The sequence below is a fragment of the Pagrus major genome, chromosome 1 (genome assembly GCF_040436345.1).
Source record: "Pagrus major chromosome 1, Pma_NU_1.0".
Lineage (NCBI taxonomy): Eukaryota > Metazoa > Chordata > Actinopteri > Spariformes > Sparidae > Pagrus > Pagrus major.
Genome location: NC_133215.1, coordinates 9,498,831 through 9,523,131, shown reverse-complemented (window position 1 = coordinate 9,523,131; position 24,301 = coordinate 9,498,831). Strand labels below are relative to the sequence as shown.

Below are 24,301 nucleotides of genomic sequence, written 5' to 3'. Positions count from 1 at the left end.
AGGATCAAAGGTGGAAAAAGCTGGTCTGGTGATAATAAGTACACCATTATGTGGAAGAGAAAAATATCTCTTTAATGGCTGATCTTGCAGGGCAAAGACGGCATTTACCTTGTAACCTATTTCACAGTGTTGAAAAAAAACCCACTTCAGATACTGTGAAAAAAGTGTTCATCAGCGGTCTGAAAGGAATAAGGTTACAAAGACATGTTTTGAAGTATGTATCTAAATCAGAGCAGGGATCAGGGATGAACTGTGCGACTGATGAGAATCTGAGCAAATTGTCCAAACCCGAGCGTTTTCTGAGAGGATAATTCAGCAACATTAAAATATTCTTATTCGTCTCTTTCCATCCGACGTTGACGATGGTATTGAACGTTTTCTCTTGAACAGTCTTTCTTTTCTTTTTTTTTTTTGAATGGCATTATAATTGCACAGTGCATTGTTGAACTTGAAACATGCATTGATTTACTCATCCTCCATTTTTCTCTCACTCTTCTCAAGCCAAGAGCACCTTCAAGACAGTCAGCAGTGCCTCACTAACAGAATTTGAGTTGACACGTAAGTAATTCCAGACAGAGCTGGAAAATAAAACTCCTTCTGTTTTAGATGTTGTTTCAGTAAACCTGATATATGCTTTGCATGCATGTTTTACAAATGTAACTGTGTTTTTTTTTGCTGTTGTTTTTCTGTAGAGCTAAAGAAGTTCAAACACTACCAGATTGTTATGACAAGCTACAACATCATCGGAGAGAGTCCACCCTCCACTCCAATTGAGGTGTCCGTCGGAGAGGCAGGTAGGTGGAAACACAAGGAAGCTGTCACACTGATCACAATTTCACTGTATGGTCTCGACATCTTTATACTTGGAGGGTAAAAATGCCAAAAAAAGCAGTTTTATGGTTGAATGTTGTTTTTTAAGCGTCTTTTCTCCCCTGTTTTAAACATTGAGTGCATTGTTAGAAGGTTGCATTGTAGGTACTGTAGGAGCTGAGCGTCTGATGGTTGCTCTTCTTACATCTTCTTCTGATTTTAGCTCACAATAAATCCCTTTCTAAACATGAAATCGCAATCCTGACCACATAAATAGTCGTTCAACAGACTAATCCCATCTCAAGGTCCACTTACTTGCTTCTTCCAGAGCTTTCAGTCTTATCATACGGTATTCATGAGCAGATGGAGTTGGCTCAGTTGTTATGAGATGGATTTGTTCACATAAGACATGTCAGTAGCTGTCATGATTTAATGCATTGCTCTTCATCTGCCTCTGAAGATTGTGATATGGTTGAAACCTCTGGAAGAAGCCAGTAAGGGGACCTTGAGTTTTGTCTGCTTTCTGTCAGTCTTGTTGCACTCTCCCTCTCTCCTCTTTTTTCCCTTTTCCTGTTCCTGCCTCCTGTCGTGCTCTCATTGCCCCTTGAGTGACATTGCCTTTGAGAGGCTCACTGGTGTTCCCTAATAGTGTGTGTGTGTGTGTGTGTGTGTGTGTGTGTGTGTGTGTGTGTGTGTGTGTGCGTGCGTGCGTGCGTGCGTGTTTGTCTGTCGTCAAGAGCTGCACAAGGTCATCTATTTTGTAGTAATGGCCCAACCCCTGTTTAACTTTCACCGGAGAGTCAAGCCATGGATCCATTAGACAGACAGGAGTGCAAATATATCTGTCATGCACACACACACAAACACACATGCACACACACACATACACACACTCAAACACACACACATACATTACTGCTACTACAAGCCAGGCAAACGCACGAACAAGAGCGCAGTTGAACAGATTTGCACGTTATGATCAAAACAACCCAGCGCAAATTTCACAATTTCTCACACGGTCTCACACTACCTCTGTCAAACCAACGCTAAATTCATATTCAAGAGGTGTGTGTAGTGTGTGTGTGCGCGCGTGTAGGCCATACATATCACATGCAGAGGAGTGAGAGGTGAGGATAAGCAGGGAGAGCAGGAGGGGGAGGCAGAAAAGGCTAGAAGGGGATGATGAAATGGGGTGATATGGCCTTTTCTCTTGCCTCAAGTGCACACTGCTGAGTGTTCATGCATATGTGTGGTACAGTGGAGTAACAAGGTACTGCCTTAGGCCTTTTCTAATTGGAAAGGTAGAACATATCCTTCCTGCTTCCCACTCCAACACCCAGCTGTGCACACACACACACACTCAGCAGCAGTCTAACAACACGCCTCTCCTTCTGCAGCCCCATCAGTGGCCCCTCAGTCCATCAGAGTGTCAGCTGTGTCTCCCTCCACTCTTGAAGTGACCTGGGACACTCCCCCCCTCGAGACCCAGAATGGACTCATCCAAGGATACAAGGTGACACGAAAACAAACACTTACACGCACGATGTGGCAGACACACACAAGACAAAAACAGATCCAAACACACACAGATGAGTACTTTTAGTACAAGTGTCCAAGTGGTAGCACCGTTGTTGTGTGTATTTAAAATGCCCCTCCTTTTGTCTTGGAAGGCGTTTGCTCTGCTGCACCTTCAAGTGTCCTATAGAGAAGAGAGAAAGAGAGAGAATTAAGTTAGAGGAAGAATCCTGAATATCCTTTAATGGTTTCAATATCACTCCTCTGCCTGTCTCGACTCCCCTGTCCCACCCCCTCGCTCTTAGTACTTCAAACACAAGGTTATCTGTCCTGCTTTAGACACATTGATTTCTGCCAGAGTAGAGGAGGGAATGGAGAAGAAAGTAGAGAATGTAATATTTGCAGAGTGAAGGAATGAGATGAGCAAGTGATCCCTGTAGAATCCTGATTAGCGACGAGCATCGAGGGAATACGTTTACGGATGGACACTGGGAGGGGAGCATGAGGCGGAGGGGGTTAACGGGATTAAGGCGAGAAAAATAGAGCAAAGAAAGAATGTTTAATGAATTTATAGGTTCTGACTTCTGTTAACACTCCTACTCTGTTAGCCGAGCAGCAGGCAGGCAGGTTGGACTGATGGAAAACGTCACTGCAAGTATATTTCTTCGACAGCTGAAGTTTACTGAAATGCTCCAGAGGTCTTGTTAAACACACTGAACAAGATGGGTTAGGATTTACAGGTAATAGCAAACAATGTTGGTCCTGCTAAGTGGGGGTTTCTCACACACACCAGATCTAAAAGGTTATAAATGTAAATCCAGGCAGAGTTTGTACAAATCAGTCATTATTAAATATTTTGAGTGAAGCCCACCACAACTGTAGATTTTCCTCGTAGTATCACCTTATAAGAATGTGTTTTCTTTATACTAATAAGATCATTTTCACTTTAAAGACAGTAGCAACATCCATAATGCTGTTCCTACTGAAATAGATCAGTCATTTCTAATAGAAGCAGCTACAGGCACAAACAAAAACCTGTGAGTGATAAAACGTTTCCTCCTTTGCAAAACAAAAAAATCCAGTCTGTGTTTTTTTCATCAGGATTTAAAAACCCGAAATTAACGCTTGACAAAAGAGATTGTTGGAAAATCCATTTAAGTTTCTTGATGTTATCAAATCATCTAATAATCATGTTCACGACAGCTTTGACTTGTTTTTTTAGACTAATCCTGGTGGTCTCACATTCTTGACAAATACCAAAATAGATCCTCTAAACAACAGTAGAGTGGATTACAAAAAGAGTTTTTTTCTAAACACCAGTTTTGTAAAAGCTGAATGGAAATATCTTTTTTTCAAGCAGAAGGCATTGCATTTTGATTTTAAATTGAGTATATGGATGAGTTAGTCCGTATCTCATTATTGTTAGAGCCTGTGGAAGGACAGAGGTAGCATAATGCTGCCCTCAAGTGCTACTCATAAGCTGCTTCTTCTAGTTTGGTAGTTGTAAATATAGCTTATGGAGCTTTGTATTACTTCCTGTTAGGAATAATGACAAAATGAAGCCCTTTACAAAGTGTAGCTCCTGGCTGTTGTTTAACCTTATAAGCCAGACTGCACAGAGACAGTTTGTGTTACAGTAAATATATTGTCTTTAGCAGCTACAGCTTATTCAATCTAAAAACATAACATTCAATACAAGGGGAAGGGATCACAGTGACTCGCGCTATGATACAATTCATGATACAATGCCCAGGATATCGATAGTAAAACAATACAGCCATTCTGCAATAATTGACTGCATTGTGGTGTGGTAGTGTGGTTTGAGATGAACTGAGATGAGACAATATATAAAGAGTGTGTAGAGTCTTAACTTAGTGCCTGAACTGGCAAAGGAGGCACAACCTCCAGAAAGCAGAACAGTTCTGGAGTTAACATGTTTAAAGCAAGGATACAACTATGGCTATGTTTACAGACGTTTACACCACAAGCAGTTATGAAGTAATGACTCTGGTGAGTCAGTTTGAACCTGTTTAGAGTGCCTGTATGTTTTAATAAAAATACCTGAATTATTTACATTTTACTCGGTGTCGCAGCTTTTTTGGAATCAGGGTTGTAGAACGTACGCTGATAGATATTTTTTTTAAGATGTAAAACATTTAAGCTTAAAATAAATTAGCCATCATGAGACTAAATACTTTAAACAGCTGCTGTGGCTCTTCTATCACCTTAAAGGCACCTGTGTATACAAGATACTTTCTGATTCATTACTAATGCATGAGACTCAACCACCTCTGTAACCTTGCTGTTAGTGTGTATCTGATATTGCTGTATGTGTGTGGAAAGCCAAGTCGGGTCCCATGTCAACCCGAGTCTGTTTTGCTGCACTCTAAGCTGTTGTGAAAGACAGTAATAGATAAAAATATTTCCTCTGCATTCAGCTGGGATTAAACGACATGCAGTGATTTGTAAAGGTATAGATTTAAAGTGAGCAGCTGAAGGTGTGAAGAATATTACAGCGGATATGCACCTGTCCAGTACCGTTATGAGCAGGGGGCAAGCTGTTTTAATGCATTAAACCGATTTAGTCACTGGATATGCATTTATATAGGCTGTTTACTGGCAGTAAGATATTAAGTATATCGCTCGTCTTTTTTCACTCATTATATACCGCCTGTGTCATTAAAAGTGTGTGACCTAGGCTGCAACATAAAAGTCACACATTCAGGATTTTTATAGAATACTTTCTTTTTTTCAATGTCAGTTAAGTAACGCATTTCTCAAATCACCACAAACTTAATCAAGAGGGATAAATTAGTCTGTCTAAGGTGCCAAAAACCCACAGAAACAACTTTCCCCAATGATAACTAAGACAAATATTTAAACCAACTTCATCATAGATTTGAAGAAAGAAAGCTATTTTGGGCGACATTACATTTTGCCATTCACAGGCTGCACGCTCTTCATTTGAATGCCCATACTGGGTACAATAATCAGGTGACCTTTGTTCTATTTAAGCTTACAGGGAATGATCAAAGTAGCCCGTGTGTCTTCATTACCAGTCGATGTCATGAAAGTTAATTGTCGTGTATGTGATTATTGGTGCCACGTGAGCGTGGGCAGGGACTGGCACATTGGCCTACATGAGGTTTTTCACATTTCTGCTTTAAACTGTCGACGACAACGACTAGACCTTTGGTTAAGTCAGAATTATGATTTTAATATTGACGTTAACCCTGTTTACAAGCTGGAAACTGGTCATTACAGCAACTCTGGTAAGACATCAACATGGCCTTATGCATGTAGCTGCATAATGAACATATGACACATACATACGCTGACCTTAGAAGTTACCAGGTAGTCTAACATTCGATGCGAGTATGAGAGTCTTCAGGTATGTTCAGATTTTTTTGCAAAAAGTTTTTTTTTGATGGTAGGCATGACCCGTGGTATCTGCAAAAATGAATTACACCTACTTTACCCGTCTGATAAACTTTTAAAACAAGTCTCTCCATAACCAACTTCTCCTTGTAAACCAGCACATAAGCACTCTCTGAGTTATGTTGATCGATTAGGGGACCTCAGGATGAAGTAAATAATACATGTAGTTGGTTGAAACGAGGAGGGTGAGAGGAGAAAACAGGACCAGTGGAAGTTGTTCGGAGTAAAACAGGCCGGGTTGTTAACAGTGTTTTCTTATGTTGCAGATTCACTACTGGGAGAGGGAGAAGCAGAACCAGACTGAGAAGGTCAAAGTGATTTTTGTCCCAGACACCCGTGTGCATCTCACCAACCTGACCAGCTACACGCCCTACCTGGTCACCCTGACTGCCTTCAACACGGCTGGAGACGGCCCGCCCAGTGACCCCCGCGGAGCCCGCACCCTGCAGTCTGGTAGGAAACTGAGCATCATATTCTAGTTCTAAGTGCTGTAACGTGTAACTGGACTTTCAGTTTCTTGAAGACGTTTCACCTCTCATCCAAGAGGCTTCTTCAGAAACTGAAACAAGTCCAGTTGCCTACGATACAGCACCTGCATGACTGAGAACCTTCATCAACATCATATTCTTGTCTTTCTAGTTTCATTTATTCCTCTTATTTCATTTGTCATCCTCCATGTGTCCCACAGCTCCCAGCCAGCCCAGCTACCTGTCCTTTTCCGAGGTGACAGGAGGAAGTGTCAATGTGTCCTGGGGAGCTCCACTCACTCCTAATGGACAGCTTGAGGGCTACAGGGTCATCTACGAGCCCACTGCTGCTGTACAAGGTATGCTTACGCATGCTTTATACTCAAACACACACAAAAATGTTGAGTAGGATGCTGACATTTCTTTCAAACTGTCTGTGTGAGCAGGAGTGAGTAAAGTGGTGACAGTGGATGTGAGGGGCAGCTGGCAGCGATGGCTGAAGGTTCGAGACCTGATCAAAGGAGTGACGTACACGTTCAGTGTTCAGGCTCTCACTGTCAGCTATGGACCGCCAGTACAAGCAAACATCACTGCTCAGCCTGTGCAAGGTAAGAACAGCTGGAACTGTGTGTATGTGCGTGGATGCCCATTAATCATGTTGTGGAGACAGATATATGTTTATACTGTCTGTGATGGCCAGAACTCAAAGCAAAGATCACACAAAAACAAAGTCCCAAACTGTTTATTTGTAGCTTTAGGTATTACACAAAGCTTGCAGTCAGCAGGAAACACAAGGCAGGCAAGCAGCAGGCATGGAGTCAGGGTACAGAAACAGTCCGAAAGAGCGATGTGTCTATTACGTTAATGGACACATTAACCGTAATAATATTACCAAAAACATATTATAAATGTGCTATATTACTCTGTTACTGTTCAAAGTAGTGTATACTGTATTACTGTAACCTGTCACACTGCTGACATGTACAGTATTTACTGTAGTATACTGTGTTTTTATTTATTTATATGAAGTGATTTTATATGTTTGTGTTGTTACATTTGTCAATAAACCAACAAAAAACAACCCTTTGACTACTGTAAAGGTTAGGACAGGAAATAAATGTACATCAACACACAGCCCTCCTAACTGACAAGGACAAATATGTGTGTCTCTGTGACACTACAGGTGCCCCCGGCTCACCAATGGAAATGTCCATCACCAAGACGACCTCTGCGCTCACGATCCACTGGTCGGAGGGAGACATCGGAGCAGCACCTGTCACTGGATACGTGATCGAGGCTCGTCCCTCAGGTGAGTGCCAACATCTTTTCATCCATTCTGTTCACTCGTCATGCCGGAGGTTAAGTGCTGCCTCGCACTAACCCACACTGAGCACAGCTTTCACCAGATTCATTAAGACCTGCTGCGCCAATCAAGTCAGCAGCAATTTTCTAATAAAGATCACCAGAGGTGTAATACAGAAAGGTTACGTCTGTGAGAAGCTGCTTGAACACTCTGCAGGACACAATGTAGACGCTTGTATTATTCTATTACTGATCATTATGGTAATACCCATTTTATTAATTGTAATAACAGTAATCATCGTCCTCAACACATCGCCATCATCATTATCATTTTAAATGTGATGTGACAATTTATAATTTTGTTTAATCACATTCTGACATTTGAAAGGAAATCATTTTCAAATGGAGCATCTCATCTCTTGTCTTTGTCTGCTTGTCCATCAAACTCTCCCTCTCCCTCTCCCTCTCCCTCTCCCTCTCTGCAGATGAAGGAGTGTGGGATTCCTTCATCAGACTCATCTCCCCCGGCAGCAGGTCTGTAACGGTGCCGCTGGAGCGCCTGAGGTCGGGGATCAGCTACGAGTTCAGAGTCATCGCTGTTAATCGCTATGGTTACGGACAGCCGAGTACACCCTCTGCTGCTCTCGCTGGTAAACACAGACACACTCACGTGCGCACACACACACACACACAGACACACACTAGAGGAGATCAGCCTAATGAACAAATCCCAGGTGATCCAACTTGTGTGATTAGAGTTTGAATTTCTAGTCAGTTGCAAACTGAGGAACTGCAGGAAGTTGCTGTGATTGTGTTGTGTCTGCTGCCATCTAGAGGCAGAGTCACGCACCTTCAACTGTGCAACTGAAGACAGAAGAGAGCTTGAAAGCGTGTCTCCATTTCAGTTTTCCATCATAGACACAACACCAAATTCAGATTGTTTTGATCAATGAATAGTAGCCCTCCAGTCGCCCCACAAACTCCAGAGGAGGCGAAACAGCCCCAGACTTAAATATTCCAACTACCGTGTTTCAAGCCATTCCCATTCTCTCTCCTGTTTGTCTCCGTACATCCCTCTGTTAATGCCGTGAATCTCAAACATGGTTTCATCAGTAAAAAGGACTTTTAGCTCAAGTGTTGGGCCTTGATTCCCCTCCTGAGAGATGGTTTAGAAACTGCTACTCGTCCTCTGAGACCACTGCAAGACAGCCTTCTTTTGACAGGACATTTGCTGATCGGAGTCTTGATTTCTTTATTTAGAAAATTCTGTATCTGTGATGAAGTTGCTTTTCTATCTCTCAGGGAACTAAATTTAATGTATTGAACTTCAGATGGTGCGGTCGCTTTTGGTTTCACTTTGATTTATTTTCTGAATGCTCAAACTTTCAGGTTCACGTGACAATATTAGATATTTTCAGTGTGGTCTCAGACTTTTGGACTCCACTGTATGTGGAGGGGATCTTTAAATATTAATTGAATGTCTTAAAACCAGCTTATTATTATTATCTAATCTGATCTGAGGAGTCACTCCAGTCTACAATCATCTTGTATGAAATTCTTTGCAGAAACAGTCAAGAGCGTCTCAGTTAAAGAGTCCCCTTTAAATGTCATTTATAGACTTTGTTCTCTGGTCCTGTGGGACAAACCAGCTCCGATCTGAACTAAAATTAAAAGACTTGATATCTCCCTCAGATGTGTCCCTTCTTCTCTCTCCCCTGCAGCGTTGTCGGAGCGTCCGTTCTATGAGGAGTGGTGGTTCCTGCTGGTCATGGCTCTGGTGGGACTCATCCTCATTCTGGTCCTGGTCTTCGCCCTGCTGCTGCACGGACACAGCACCAAGTACAAGGCCTGCAGCACAGGTCAGTGGCTCTGATGGTCACTCTAACGTATTTCTTTATCGGCTTTGGATGTATTTTTCTCTTGTCAATCACTAAATTGTTCCACTCAACGTCAACAAGCTCACCTCATGTAGGGACCATGTGATTTATTACAATGTACGCCACTTTTTGTGATCCTGAAAAGTTGAGACATGCATCAGTTCACTTGTACTGTTTGAAGAGAAAAATATTGCCTGTAGCAGTCTCGTTCCTACAGGACCGCCGCCACCCATGAGGCCGTATGAGAGAGGAAATCAAGGTCAGCCTTGTTTCTTCGCCAGGATGATTCAGGCCAAACAGCTCCCTGAAGCATCTCAGCAAAAAAAATATCTCGCTGAAGCCCTGCTGTAATTTGCGTAGGTTCTTGAATAGGGCTTTTGGTTAATGCTGAAAATCAACTAATTAAGTTTTTACTATTAATTTTAGTTGTGCTAGCTACATGAAACTAATCTAGTCCAAAGTGAGATGTCATTTAACTGGATCGATGTGGCTGCTCAAAGGCTGTAACATGTTGTAAGAACAGACTAAGTTTGGGTTTAATGTAAGACTCTTTTTATCCATTTATCAGGTTTTAGATCTCATAAAAGCTCCAAAATTTGTATGAAACAGTTCTCACTTTACAGGTATTTTAACTGAGGCTCAGTCCAGATCAGATTCACTCCTCCACCAAGAGATCCCCCGGGGGAAAAAAGCTCTCTTCCCAGTTTTTTAAACTCAAACGTGGACTGCTCTTTTATATGTGAGCTCACACCACCTCCACAAGGTCAGTCAGGGAGCTCAGCAGCCTGGAGTCTCACTCAAGGATGCTCACTAACGTGGACTGAAGGACAAACTCCCTCCTCAGTATGACAAAAATAATGTTAGTTTGTCTGATGTGCTGCCCGGTTTCTCTTCTAAAGCTTTGGTTCTTCATAGTGAAGCTTTTTTTTTGCTGTTTTCATCCGAGTTTCTTCTCCTCGCAGGCTTCCTGTGATGTTCTCAGTTGTGGGCGCAGCAGTGCTTTTACAGTCACTTTGTTCGTGTGTGTGTGTGTGTATGCCAACAGCTGTAATACAGAGTTAGCCCTGACAAGCGCAGGTTACATCAGGACAGCTGTTAATCTGAGTTGCTACGGAAACCTTGGCACAACCTCTGGGCAGTGGAGCGATCAAACTGAGTGAGGGAGGTGCTGTAGGAGCGGAGGGAGCGCAGGCCGCAGGACGAGCCCACAAACAATAGAGAAGAATGAACGGGGAGTCAGTGGACTACATCATGTCGATATTGTTTCCTCCATTGTTTCATTTTTTATTGTCATTGGTGAGACAATTACGAAGGTATTCTGTGTGGTTATTAGTGCCATATTATGCATCCTAATCTCATTTGCTTCCAATTCTCAGGACTGACAGGTAGCTGAATACACAATGAATAAAACAGGAGATTGCTCACTAACTCAAGTGTCCAGAGAACACAAAATTCTCAGTGACTGCCCCGACTGTTATCTGGTAATTAGTTGATTTTACCAGGAAATCTGTTGATGACCGGTCATCTCTCCGGTCATAATGTCCTGACTAAAGTAGTTGATTGTCGAGTCTCACTCCCAGGTCATCAGGGACTCAGTGGCTTCCATGAATTGTTTTTAAGATAAATAAACGCAGATAATGTTTGACCAGAAGTTCTACCATTTCTCCAGGACATGTGGACAGGTTACCAGGACTGAACTGGTCTGAACTTTACTTGTTTTTCTGACACAATTCCCTCTGATTCCTTTTATTTTCCTTCCAGGGAAGCACTTGTCCACAGCGGAGGAGTCAGTGACGCTGGACAACGGAGGTTTCACTGCTCTGGAGCTCAACAGCAGAACGCTCAACACCAAGAACTCCTTTCTGAAGAAGAACGGGACGAGGTTTGTACTCTCTCCTTCACACACTTAAAACCTCCTGGATTTATGATCTGATTTTTATAAATGTTGCATGTATTTTTAATGTGTGTGTGTGTTTCCAGGTCTCCTCCCAGGCCCAGTCCAGGTGGTCTTCACTACTCCGACGAGGACATCTGTAACAACTACAATGGAGCCGTGCTGACTGAGAGCACCACACTGACAGAGAAACACACCGAGGTCTCTGAGTCAGAGGTATCTCTTTCTCTCTCTTTAATTCAAAGGCTTTATTGACCTGATAGAAAAGAAACATCACATCAAAAAAATATCTGTGTTATCTAAATAGCACAAAATTGTAACTTAAACACAGGCCCTGTCCTTACACAGGCATTTATTTCTTAAAGCGATTTCTTTGCCCCTCAGGCCACCAGGTGACCCCTGATTGTTTAACTTTTGAATAAAAAATGTGTTTTAAAAAAAAACCAGCCTACCATTTTCACACTGCTGCGAGAGCTGATTAAACAATCCTTTCATATTGGAGCATAATTCAGGAAAATGTTTGATAGAAAGGTCTTTGAATAGAGTTCTTTGTACTGTACTTGAGTTGACAGCCTGTGGTGTTGCTAGTGGAGGGAAAAAAAAGGTGGAGATGGAAGTGAAAAGTAAAGAAAAGCTACACAGCATCTTCGGTTTAAGTCCAACCTCTTCCTATGTTTGCCGTCTGTCTCTGCTGTTAAATAAAGGCAGAAATAATAAAAACTAAAGGCAGTGGTCAGCCACAGATGCACAGATGCTTTCCTGTTATGTGTTTGTGTCTCCCTCTGATAAACTCTGTTTGTGTCCAGTTGACTGACAGCGACTACGAGGACGAGCAGCCCAAGCACTCCTTCGTCAACCACTACATGAGCGACCCCACCTACTACAACTCCTGGAAGCGGCAGCCAAAAGGCCTTAAAGCGATCGGCTCTCCTTTCGCCTATGAGGAGTGCGCCACTGCGGACACAGAGCCCTACTACCAGACCGTGGTCACCCAGCACAGCACAGGCGGCGCGTACACACCCACAGGGCAGCCGGCGCACACGCACGTCAACCCCAACACCAACCCGCCGGGGTCACGCACCCCTGTGACGGGATTCTCCTCATTCGTTTGACTCTAGAGACAAAATCTGCACAAAATGATACACACACACGTACACAAATTGAAGGAGGTGGACCGGTGTGTGTTTGGACTACAGGAGACAGAGCCTGCGGCTTTGGAGAGGGGAGGACGAGGTGAGGAGACGTGGGACGGACTGGTGATGAAACAGCCCTTCATGCCCCAAAGAACTAAACCTACACTTCTTACTCGCCTTCTCCCCTCGTTCACAAAGATCCTCACTGTGTTGACGAGTGTGTGTGTTGCTCTCCTACTCTTTTACGCCTCTGTGTCACTGTGCTTACACACAGTTACTGTTCTCCTTTTCACATACACACACACATTCACACCGGCGTTTCCCACCAGATGTTCATGCCTATTCCAGAGACTCTCTAACAGGAGCTCAGAGCGATGACTACATGAGTCAGTTTGTGTAAATGTCGAGGAGAGAATTCAACCTCAAAGTGGTGGAGCTTGGGATTTCTGCACAACGCTTCTGTTTTCTGTATTTACACATAAGTGCACAAAAAACACACACATGTACTCGCTGATGCACCATTTCAGCATCTCCCACTGGGAGAGAGGAACTTCAAGGTCGAGGAGAATCATTAAACGACGGCGCAGAGAGGAGCATATTTTGTTGACAGACTGGATCATGTCCACAAACACGCAGCTGTCAACTTTAAAATACCACCACATGGAGGAAAAGAAAAAAACAACAATCAATAATCACAGTTTTTGAACTTGATAAAGGACGGAGAGCGAGCGTGGGAGCAGGTTTTTCAGAACTTAAGGCATTCTGAGAGAGTTCTGTGTGGTTCCTGAGAGCGTTATGTGATGTTGAGGTTTGAGTTGGAATATATGAAAACCATGTTTTTTACCGTTTACTGCCTGTTGTCAGCGCTCCTTATACCGCAGCCTCCCAAGCCATAATGCTTGCACTGAGCCAAACCCCAAAACATTTCATCTTAATTATGTTGAAACTTAATTTTTTACAAGTGTGAGTGTATGTGTGTGTGTGTGTTTGAGTGGTGACACACGAGCATGTGTGTATAAATGGCTCTATGCTCAGTTCAGAAGCCCGCTCATCTGTCTCTGTTGTTCACTGCTAAGCGAAGCGTGCCATTGTATGTGTGTTTGTATTTTTAAGATGGATTTTGTACAGGGGAGCCCTTTTTACTTGTGTGCTGTTGTCTGTAGTTTGGCCATGTTTGTGTTACTCAAAGCAAATAGTGAAACAGAACTGGAGCAAGTCTTCAGCTTCGCCGACCGATGAGAGGGAAACGAAGGAGACAGAGTCAAGAATGATAAAAAAAAATAAGCAGCAGTGAACGAGTGTGGAACAAGATTACAGGATATTATAGAGAATCGTTCTTGTTCAAACTGAGTGTGATTGAACTTTTTGACAAAAAGCCCCGCTGTACTCTGTCCTCTGGCCTAACCTCCAGCTGCCAGGCTGACACTCATGTACTTTGCACCTCTCTTCAAGTGCAAACAAAAGCTCATCGGTAAGTTTTTGCTCATGTATAATTTAACGATTCTCCTCCCAGCAGCCTCCCTCACTCTGTCACGCTTGTTTTGAGTCCCATACAGTGTGTGAATAAATGGTCATTGTTTAACCGGGTGTCTTTGTGGTCTGTTTTAGTACCGGGACAGTGAACATGTCTCTCTGGATCGTCCACTTCATTACACTAACTGAATTAAAGATGTGCATTTACATTTTGTGACTGCTGCAGAAACTGTGTCAGTCAACAGGCCTCACCAGGCCTGTCAGCACAGTGTGTGACTTTTCTTAAAGAAGTCAAAGGAAAGGAGCAGTTGTATCAGTTGTCTATTAATTATTATCCTTAAGTGTGTGATACTTTGCCCTGAATAAAGTTCATTCAAGTAAACTGATGCCAGCAAGTTGAACTGCGAAACAATTATATAAGAGGTCAATCAGCAGAGATAAACGTGGTGTCATGTGTTATCATATGAGCCAAAATACACATATTGTCTCATTTAGCCCTAATGTTATGCAGCCATGCACATACTTAAGGTTTTATTTGTCCAAGTTTTGAGGTAATTTGTCTTTGCCTTCACTCCAATACAGGAGGTAAATATCATTTGGTTGTGGTGCTCTAAGTGTTTTAACTATAACTATATGTTTTAACTGTAACTCCACCATTTTTACACATTAACGTGTGTTTACAGGTCTGGGGGATACTTCTGCATAAAATAATAAAAAGCCTTTTGTGGCTCCAGAGGAAGCTGCTGTACATAAGTTGCTTCTATTATTCTATTCTAGCATTGCTCTCCTATAACACTCACTCATTGGACAGTTTCAAAACAAATCAAAATCTATGTGGTATAACCAGAAATACAATAAATTGGTATCAGCGTATATGTTGTCGTTATCGGCTGATATGGAACCTTTTTGGTTTTAAAGAACACAACGCAGAAAAAATTGCTTCGGGTAATCAGTGAAGTTTACTGTTTCAGTGCACTGATGTCATTTTCGACAATAAAGTTTATTGTTTAACGGCGTGTATCAGCCAATATATCAATATTGGAATATTTACTCCCTAATATCGGCATCTGCCCCAACACTTGCATTGTCAGGCTCTAATTGTTTGTGATTTGGCTGACTGGACCCTTTAAAGGTTCTCTATGTAACCGTTTGTAACAATATACAGTATATTATTCACTTTTCATTTATTGGCCATATGTGACGTGAAAAATGAGACCTTCCCCGTCTCTCTTGACCAGCCTGTGGATGATTTGTTTAAGTAGTTTAAAGTCCCCTTCTACTTCAGTTGTTTAGGAGAGCGCTGTAACACTGTTGTGCTGCGAAGCTCCCGAAAGTGTTTCTTGGACTTGAAACTTCACCTGACTTTCCATCGGCATGAGGGTGAGTAGATCACGACTGAATTTTCATTTTTGTGCGAACTTATCCTTTAATGCTTTATATGTTTTTCAGGTCTCACGCTCATCAGCTGGGCGACCATTGACACTAATGGAAGTCATCACTGCAGTTGTAATTAAACGTTATGTAATGTGAATCATATTTCAATATTAGTTACTGTTACTGAAACAATGAGATTCATCCTCCTCAAACCTTGATGATAAGGGGACTTTTTGGATCCCTGTTCATTCATACATCAACCAGTCACTTTACTATAATGAGCTTATTAAATACAATGCGTTATTTCGCAGGCCATTAAACTACCCAGTAGTGCATATGATAGTTGAAATCACATGAACACTACCTCTAGCAGCAGCAAAGGAAAATGTTTACGACATAATGCATCAGTAATGATAATCCAGCAATGTAATATGCTGCATAATGACCTAAAGAGTGCCTTTGATACTTTACGTACAGTTTGCTGATAGATTTGCTGACATTTTTTCTTGTTATCTTTTTTTATTGACAAGTAACTAATATGAAGTAATATCAGTGTTATAAAAAGGAACCCAAAAGTCATACTTTGTACAAAAGTACAGATATTGTGTTAAAGTGTTACTTTGGCTGAAATCCCCCATATGACCAGTACTTGAGTTAAATTCTTAAAGAATATGATATTAAAGGTATTCAAGTATTAAAAGTAATTTTCTGGCAATGAATGCATCAAGTATCAAAGTACAAGTAAAAGTAAATTATACATATTTTTCTTGTATGTACGTATATGCAAATAAACTAAATTAATTTTAAAAGTACATGTTTGCCTCCAAAATGTAGTGGAGTGGAGGTATAAAGTGAAGTTCAAGTACCTCAAAATTGTACTTAAATACAGTACTTGAGTAAATGTACTTGTGTAATATAACCAGTGGTGGATTGTAATTAAGTGCTCATGTCCTGTACGCAAGTACAATGTGGACTATTTTACTTGAGTATTTCAATTAGACTACGTTTCAGAGGCAAATGTCGTACTTTTTTAATTTATTTGACATGTCTTACATACTCTTTACTTGTTATAGTATTTAAGTATTTAAAATTAGCAATACCTTGACCAGTTACATCAATTAAATGCTGTTAACATGTTAACGGGTCAGTAATAATGATGCAATAATTCATAATGGGCACTTTTACTTCTGAGATACATTTTGCTGTTAATACTTATGCACTTTTATTTGAGTATAATTTATAGACAGTACTTTTACTTGTAATGGAGTACATTTTGATTATGATATACTACACTTAGTTTTGTTTTCCCATCACTGAGCACAGCTGAGACTTGGTCTGACAGCCACAGTCACGCGCCTCCCCGCCAGCAGGGGGCGCTGCGCGGACACACACACACACACAGAGGCGCCGTCGTGTGGACCGGAAGAAGGACAGTCAGCATGGCGGATGTATTTTTTCACTTCATGCTTTGCTTTTCATTGTTTTGGTGTAATGGCGTAACAGCAATTGTCACAGATGTGAACCGCGGCGCTGCAGCGGGCTGTATCTTCAGATGCTAGCGGCTGTTAGCTCGGCTCGGCACGGCTCGGCTCGGAGCTGAAGCAGCCGTCACACCGTCATCTGTCTGTCTGCCTGTCTGTCTGCACACGTCGTGACTTGTGACCCAGTTTGGTTCGGTGAGTTTTCGTCGCCTCTGTATAAAAAAAGCACAAAGCACAGACACTGATGCTCCTGATACATCTTCTTCTTCTTCTCCTCCTCCTGCGTGTTTGTCGGAGTGCGGGCAGTCCCGCACCGTCGCCAGCACGTGAAATCGTGCGGGGTTGGCTTTGACTTTTGACTTCTGACTCTTCAGACTCCTCCGGGTGTGTTGATGTCTTTTATTTTGGTGATTGGACTCACGGTCATCAATAGACACATGTGATTTCATATTTTCTAACAGGATTTGAGGCTCTCACCCTAAATGTCCCTGCACTCCTCGCGCCTGCAGGCTGCTCCTCATGTTGTGTTTGTGTGGGACCCAGGGGCGGTTCAAGGATTTGGGGGCATTGGGGGGCCCCAGCCTGGACCTCAGTGGAGGGCATGTTGCCAAACCTTTGACCCTAAAAGTAGGGAGGATTTTAGATACCCAAGTGGGGGCCTGAGGGTCCTCCCCACAAAAAAAACATGTGACTTCCAGAGACAGTAAACAGGACACAATAGCTCTTTTCACACATAGTTTCTGCAATATTTCGCCTTTTCGCCGCCTTTTGTTTGTTCACACTGAACCCCGCAGCGCACCACCGCAGCGTGTCATTTCATACATACACATGGTCCCATAGACATATATACATAGACGCCTCATTGAGCGCTGGACCGTACGTCGACGTCGCCGCCATATTGGAGGAGGCAGATCTGCCCCGTGAACTTTCTGATTCTGATTAATATATTACGCAGTCAGTAGTCCATATTTAAGTTGACAGTATGGTAGACGGACATCACATTTACATGTCAGGATCTGGTTATTATAGACACAGATTCAATATTTAACCGTCATTTAACATCACAGTAGCAGCGTTACGTACGTTGGCAGCTGTAAACACTCATAAAAACATTATAAAAGTACATCCGGTGGTTTGGTGCCCACCTGTTTACTGAACATATGAGGAGTAGTTAACGTTTATAATCATCAAAGGACGTAACAGATGTTGTTTTTGGTTCCTACCTGTTTCCTGAATATATTCGTACGTGTGTGAATGTGTAAATGAGAGACATTAACTTATAGCACTTTGTAGAAGGAGCTTTCTAAAGTTCACTCCATTCACTTGTATTAGTTCACGTATCATAGTGATTTTAAAGATATCTTGTTGCTCTTTATCGTATGGCAGGGACGGGGCTAGAAACACAAGGCCCCCTGACCACGGCTCAACCCCTCGCTGTGAAACAATAAACATCTGTTATCCCTGACCTGCGTGGGGGCACCCTGAAGGCCCCGAACCCCCCTAAAAGGGCCCCAGTCATTAAAGACTCAGCTGCAGTGGTGGATGGAGTTCGCTTATCTTTTATTACGATATTAAAACTGTATTACACATATTTTACGTGTTAACGTAAATGTTTTATTCTTCCTTTGGAAACATTTCTTCACTTGTTTCCAGTAGCTTTGTCCAGTTTTACAAGGAATATTAAAATGACATCACTTGAGAAATTGTAGTTTGCGCTTGCAGACTGAAAACTTGAGACTTTGTTTGATGGTCTTTAAAAAAGAGATGCTATTGAGTTGCATTGTGGGAAATGTAGGAGCCAGTGTTTTTGGAGTTTGACTGGGCACTGAAAGTCAGGATATCTCTAAGAATTTTGACCACTCTTTTTTCAGTCTGTCTTATGCAAGTACATTTGTTGATCGCATAAATTCTCTCAAAGCAGATTCAACAAAAAACGGACATTAGTACCTTCATTAAGGTCCGAGGACTGTTTGTAATAATTTTAGATAGGTGGTATATTTCATTGCATCATAAGAAAATTACACAGAAGGGAACTGAGCCTGACACTAACTTGTGTTTGTTTTTTTCATAGTTTTCCCAGGCTGGCCTGAGTGGGATGAAGCATCAGGAGCCTGAACACGGACTAAAGAGGGTCTCATCTTAATTTGGTGACTCTTACTTGAGTCAAAGAAGAAATAAAATCAGCCTCAGTGAACAAAAAAACATCAAACTAAGAATGGGTGAAGTGACTGTCGAAGTAGATGAGGAGGTGATGAAACTGGACGTCTCAATGGACCAACTCCCAGAACCACTACTGATAATCCTGTCTCCACCTCCACCTTTCTTACCTGTCCCTGGTGAACCGACCATGTTTTGGCATAAGTGGCTGAAAGCCTTTGAACACTACCTTGAAGCACTCGGTGAAAACGAGCTTATCGACTCTAGTAAGTGTGTGCTCTTACAGAACTGCCTCGGCCCTGAGGGCCAGCGTATGTTCACAACACTGATCCAGAATGAAACCACATACGCAGCAGCCATCTCAACGCTGACGGTTTACTTCACCTCCGATCACACCTCCCAGATGCACCGTCTTAAGTTTCACCAGAGGGTTCAGATGCCCGGAGAGACTGTAGATCAATTTGTGTCTGCTTTAGACAAATTGCTAAGGCCCTGCAACTATGGAGACTTACAGGACAAACTTATCCTGGATCAGCTGATTGAGAAAGCAAACTGCCCACAACTTAAAGAGAGGCTGCTGTTGGAAGGAGAAACTCTGACCTTGGAGCAGGCATTGGTAATTGGTAAAGAGATTGAGTCTGTTTTAAACGAATCTGAACTGTTTGGTGTTCACGAGGTCAGTGTGGACATCGGAGACGATTTAGACCCTCCTGTTCAAAAGAGGAAAAGAGGACGGCCTCGGCGTGGGGAGACGAGGGCGAAAAACAAAACAAAACCAACCTCAACTAAAACCTCAACAAAATCATCTAGATACAAAGATAATTACTATTACGCCAATGATAAACTGTATCACAGTGATAAAGATGAAGATAAGCCTGAGAGCACTGATGAGACTCATCTGGCTTTTGATGAATCCAGCATTAAGACAGAAAATGATGACGATTGGGCCTTGTCATCATCACAGAAGGTAGAAGAGGAAGACCTCGACCAAGCCAACGATTGTGTCGACGATGAGGATGAGGACGAAGACGAAGACGAAGATGAAGACTTCATTCCTAAAGTAAAAGGTCCCTACTGTCCCATCTGTACTGACAGGCGCTTCAGGGATGCAAACAAGCTCGCGAGACACATGAGGACGCACACAAAGGAGAAACCTTTCAGCTGCCCCATCTGTGCCGTGACCTTCAGTCAGTCCTATCACATGACCCGACACCTGAGGAACCAGCACGGTGCGGGCCCTCACGTCTGCTCCACATGTGGGGAAAGTTTAGGTAGCCTTGCAGAGCTGAAAAGTCACAGGAGGACCCACTCGTCGCAAGTTCTGTCATGTCCCAACTGTCAGGAAAAATTCACGAACAATGGTGCGTTACTTAGTCATATCTTATCACACGGCACAGACCAGTCTACACAGACAGAGGGACAGAGTTCTCAGCAAAGTAATGAAGTAAAAAAGAAAGAAAGAAATGAGTCATCTGACAAGGACAATCATGAGAGTGAGGATAGCGATAATGCTAGTGAGAATGATGCAGACTCTGGTGATAGCGATGCTCAGGAGAAAGAACTTGAAGTTAGTGTTAAGGCTGAGGATAAGGATACTGATGAAGCCCAATCTCAAGATGGGAGCAGTCAGAAAGAAAAAGTCGCCTCTAGGACTAAAAAAGGCCATTTCTGTCCAATCTGTGTTGGCAGGCGCTTCAGAGGGCCAAACAAGCTTGCCAGACACATGAGGACGCACACAAAGGAAAAACCATTCAGCTGTCCGGTCTGCTCCATGACCTTCAGCCAGTCCTACCACATGACCCGACACCTGAGGAACCAGCACGACCTAGGCCAGTACATCTGCGATAAATGCGGGAAAAGTTTAGGTAGCTGGCTGGAACTGAAAGCACACAAGAAGACTCATGCAGTCGAAGGCCTGACTTGTCTTGCATGCGATAAACAGTTCAAGGCAAAGGCTGCACTTGTGAGCCATCTTAAATTGCACAAGAAGGTCCAGTCCAGCAGCCCTCGGAGCCTCGTCTGCGGCGATTGCGGCAAAGTATTTGGTCGATTATATCATTTGAAAAGACACATAGTGACCCATCGCAAAGGATCAAACAGCGAGTGTTACACGTGCCCTGATTGTCAGAAGAACTTTGCCTTCCCAGAAGACCTCAACAAACACCTGGAGATTCATGTTAAAGAAAACAATGGTACTTGTCCGAAATGTAACGAAACCTTCGGTAGTCCAGAAGAACTGGAGGCCCACATGGGGGTTCACGAGAAGTCTTACACCTGCAGCACCTGCGGGAAGAAGTTTAAAGTCGAGTACGCGCTGAAGAAGCATGAGCAAAGCCACCAAGAAGAACAGTATTATTGTTCCTTGTGCCGCAAGCGATTCATCAAGCTGTCTCACTACAAGAGGCACTTAATGGTCCACGACAGACGGGAATCCAAATGTCCACACTGTGACAGCGTCTTTCTACAGTTAACAGCTTTGAAGTATCACCTGCGGACTCATACGGAAGAAAGACCGTACCAGTGCACCTGTTGTATCGAGACGTTTGAGGAGAAGGAAGATCTAGAGCAACACTGCCTCAAACACAGGAAATTCAAGAAGGAGAGGCCGTACTCGTGCACTCGGTGTGATTCTGCTTTCTGTACACTAATTGAGCTGACGGATCACATGAGCTCACACGAGGGGGAGCAGCCGATGAACTGCCCCGTCTGCGGCAGGACTTTCCTAAACAAGAACAAGCTCGAGAAGCACCTGAGCATCCACACAGGGGAGAGACCTCACCTCTGCTCCATCTGCGGCAACGGCTTCCCCTCAGCCGCCAGCCTCAAGTTACACATCAACATCCACACTGGGGAGAAACCCTTCCAGTGTTCACAGTGCAGCAAGAGTTTCAGGTCGGTCAGCGGGCTGCGGCTGCACAGCAGACAACACATGGAGGTGCGGCCGACCTACGAGTGTCCCGAGTGCGGCAGAACTTACGGTCGCATGACGGAGCTGAAGATGCACCAGCGCTATCACACGGGGGACAAACCGTATGCATGCACCTGCTGCAGCAAACGCTTTATTAGCAAAGACAAACTGAACGTTCACATGAGGATACACACAGGGGAGAGGCCGTACACCTGCCCCCACTGTGGACAGACATTTACTCAGACTGGGGACAGAAACAGACACATCAGTAAATACCACTAGTTAGATACTGTTGTAACAAAACTCCGGTGAAGCTTTGGTTGTTTATGCTTTTGAATGATCGTACCAGTGGCTTTGCATGTTTGTAGGGGCAGGTAGCATCAAGAATCAAGACTCAAATGTTTCTTAGATTGCTTGAGAAAGAATAAGAAACCAACCAAGATAAGATGAAAGCTAATTTGAGCAGACTCAGGCTGCCATGAACACTCAAATGTCTTTTGGAGAATACAGATTTTCTCTTTTGTAGAAAGAAAAAAAAACACCAAATGTAAGGCCTTCAATCAATCAACCAATGTTCAATCAATAACTCTCTGACACAGTACATCAAATATTAATCATTACAAGTTTTGTAAGGACTATTTATCACTAGGGCTGGGCATCATTTATTAACCAGTACTTAATGATACCTGTCAATACCTTAACATATATTTCTACAGAAAGCAAACTTCCCAAATGTTTAATGTCTAAACACAAGGCAGTCTGAGGCACTGTCCACACATACTTGGGTATTTATTAAAACACATGCTTTTTCTATGCGTTTTGGCCTTTCATACACACATAAATGACTTATTTTGAAAAATTGAAAAAGTGACCTTATGGAGAGCTCCCAAGGTGAAGATGTTGGAAAAACTATTGACATTATATATGAGACATTTTTGAAACCCACGTTTGCCTCCTTATTGAATTTTATCAGCATATTATTTGCAAATATGTTATGTTATTGTGGAGTGTTTGTACATTCGTATATATTTAAGAGACACAAACAAACTAAACATTGAAATACAATGATGGAAAAGAGATACAAAAACGGCTGTTGACATAATGCTTCATTTAAAAAAAAAAGCATTATCCAGGAGGATTATGTGAAAAGTATACAGAGTATCAGATCTGCTCAAGTGTACAGAAATGGTCATTTGATATACGTTTTCAGTTGTGTTAGTACGGACAGAGATTATTTCTGGAATGGTGCTACAACGCTCATCAATGGAAAAGTTTTTGTTTTAAAGCGGTTTCCTAAATACCCGTGTACGTGTGGACTAAAAGAAGTTTGCAGCAATAAAATAGTCCTAAAATTGACAAATAGTCCGAACGGAAGCTGTCAGTATGTGACAATTTAAGTCACCTGGTGCTACAAACACATTTCAGTTGGTAACATTAGGTTGGATCGTACTGGGGTTTCTATTTTTCCGGTCACTGTGTAAACGATGTGCGTGTTACAGATAAGAAGTTTATCATTCTGTGTGTTTCTCAACCAACTATTATTCAACGTTCAGGTGTGATCTACTGCTTTGTGCAAAAATTACATGCGAACAAATCATGATCAGAATCCTCATATTTACATTTGTATCATGGATTTGGACTTTTAAGGTCCGATATCGAAAACTAGTAACCAGGAAACTACCCAATTCAGATGACTTCATGTTTGCTGGGTTGGATTTTCTGAGAACGTACTCATTAATGCGGTGCTTTCTGTTGGTGTACTTTTACTTACAGGATAGTCGGCTAAAACATGCAAAACCATTGATTTCTCTGTGCAGTATAATCCTTCACTGTTGCCATCCAAACTGTTTGTCACTGTTAGGCTGCTCCCTGCAAGCTTCCTACCTGGACAATTACCGCTTAATACAAAATCTCTGCATGAGGCTTCAAGTCCCTGTAAGTCAACCCACTGTGCCACTTATTCAAACACCCTGACTTGCCAACAAACTGACACAAGTGACCTGCATGTAAATGGATATCCAAAGCTTTTATGTTCCACACTTTGCCTTGTAGATTGGTCAAAAACTGGATATAATCTGATCTCTCAACTGACACTAAAGATTTCCGAGAAAATGCTTCAGTATTTTTGTCGTCCTCTTCCTCACCACAGTATGTGTTGTCATGATATTATGTGTGCCTCCTTTCACTATTTGTAATCTTTTTGTTTATGCTTCTCTGTAACCAAGCGTTTTGTAACTGTTTAGAAAAAGTGCCATAAAAATAAAACTATTATTCACTCTGCTAACACTTGTAATGTTAACGAGCAGAATGTGCTAAAGGGAAACATGTACGCTGCATCATTTTATTCACATTCCGTCATCTAAGAAACAATTTGGTGTAAATGTAATCAATTAAATGAATGTGTCTCCATATAAACCGCATATTCATACCTATTAAGTGTGTTTTATCAGTGTTAGCGGCTCAAATATGTCT

At 42.4% G+C, this 24,301-nt stretch overlaps 2 protein-coding genes across 2 annotated transcripts in view; both read left to right on the top strand.

The window, feature by feature from the left end:
• sdk1b (sidekick cell adhesion molecule 1b) overlaps window positions 1-12,415 on the top strand; it is a 242,598-nt gene extending 230,183 nt beyond the window's left edge. The window contains exons 35-46 of the mRNA XM_073467361.1: window positions 502-558; window positions 693-794; window positions 2,208-2,323; window positions 6,030-6,216; window positions 6,452-6,589; window positions 6,677-6,838; window positions 7,414-7,539; window positions 8,018-8,182; window positions 9,254-9,391; window positions 11,171-11,291; window positions 11,390-11,519; window positions 12,110-12,415. Coding sequence (XP_073323462.1) covers window positions 502-558; window positions 693-794; window positions 2,208-2,323; window positions 6,030-6,216; window positions 6,452-6,589; window positions 6,677-6,838; window positions 7,414-7,539; window positions 8,018-8,182; window positions 9,254-9,391; window positions 11,171-11,291; window positions 11,390-11,519; window positions 12,110-12,415 — 1,748 coding nt within the window. The remainder of the gene's footprint in view (window positions 1-501; window positions 559-692; window positions 795-2,207; window positions 2,324-6,029; window positions 6,217-6,451; window positions 6,590-6,676; window positions 6,839-7,413; window positions 7,540-8,017; window positions 8,183-9,253; window positions 9,392-11,170; window positions 11,292-11,389; window positions 11,520-12,109) is intronic.
• Window positions 12,416-16,717: 4,302 nt separating this feature from the next.
• On the top strand, window positions 16,718-24,261 carry LOC140995582 (uncharacterized). The gene is made up of 2 exons (XM_073465643.1): window positions 16,718-16,959; window positions 18,836-24,261. The coding sequence occupies exon 2, from the start codon at window positions 18,980-18,982 to the stop codon at window positions 22,109-22,111; it is 3,132 nt and encodes a 1,043-aa protein (XP_073321744.1). The 5' UTR covers window positions 16,718-16,959; window positions 18,836-18,979; the 3' UTR covers window positions 22,112-24,261.
• Window positions 24,262-24,301: the final 40 nt, after the last annotated feature.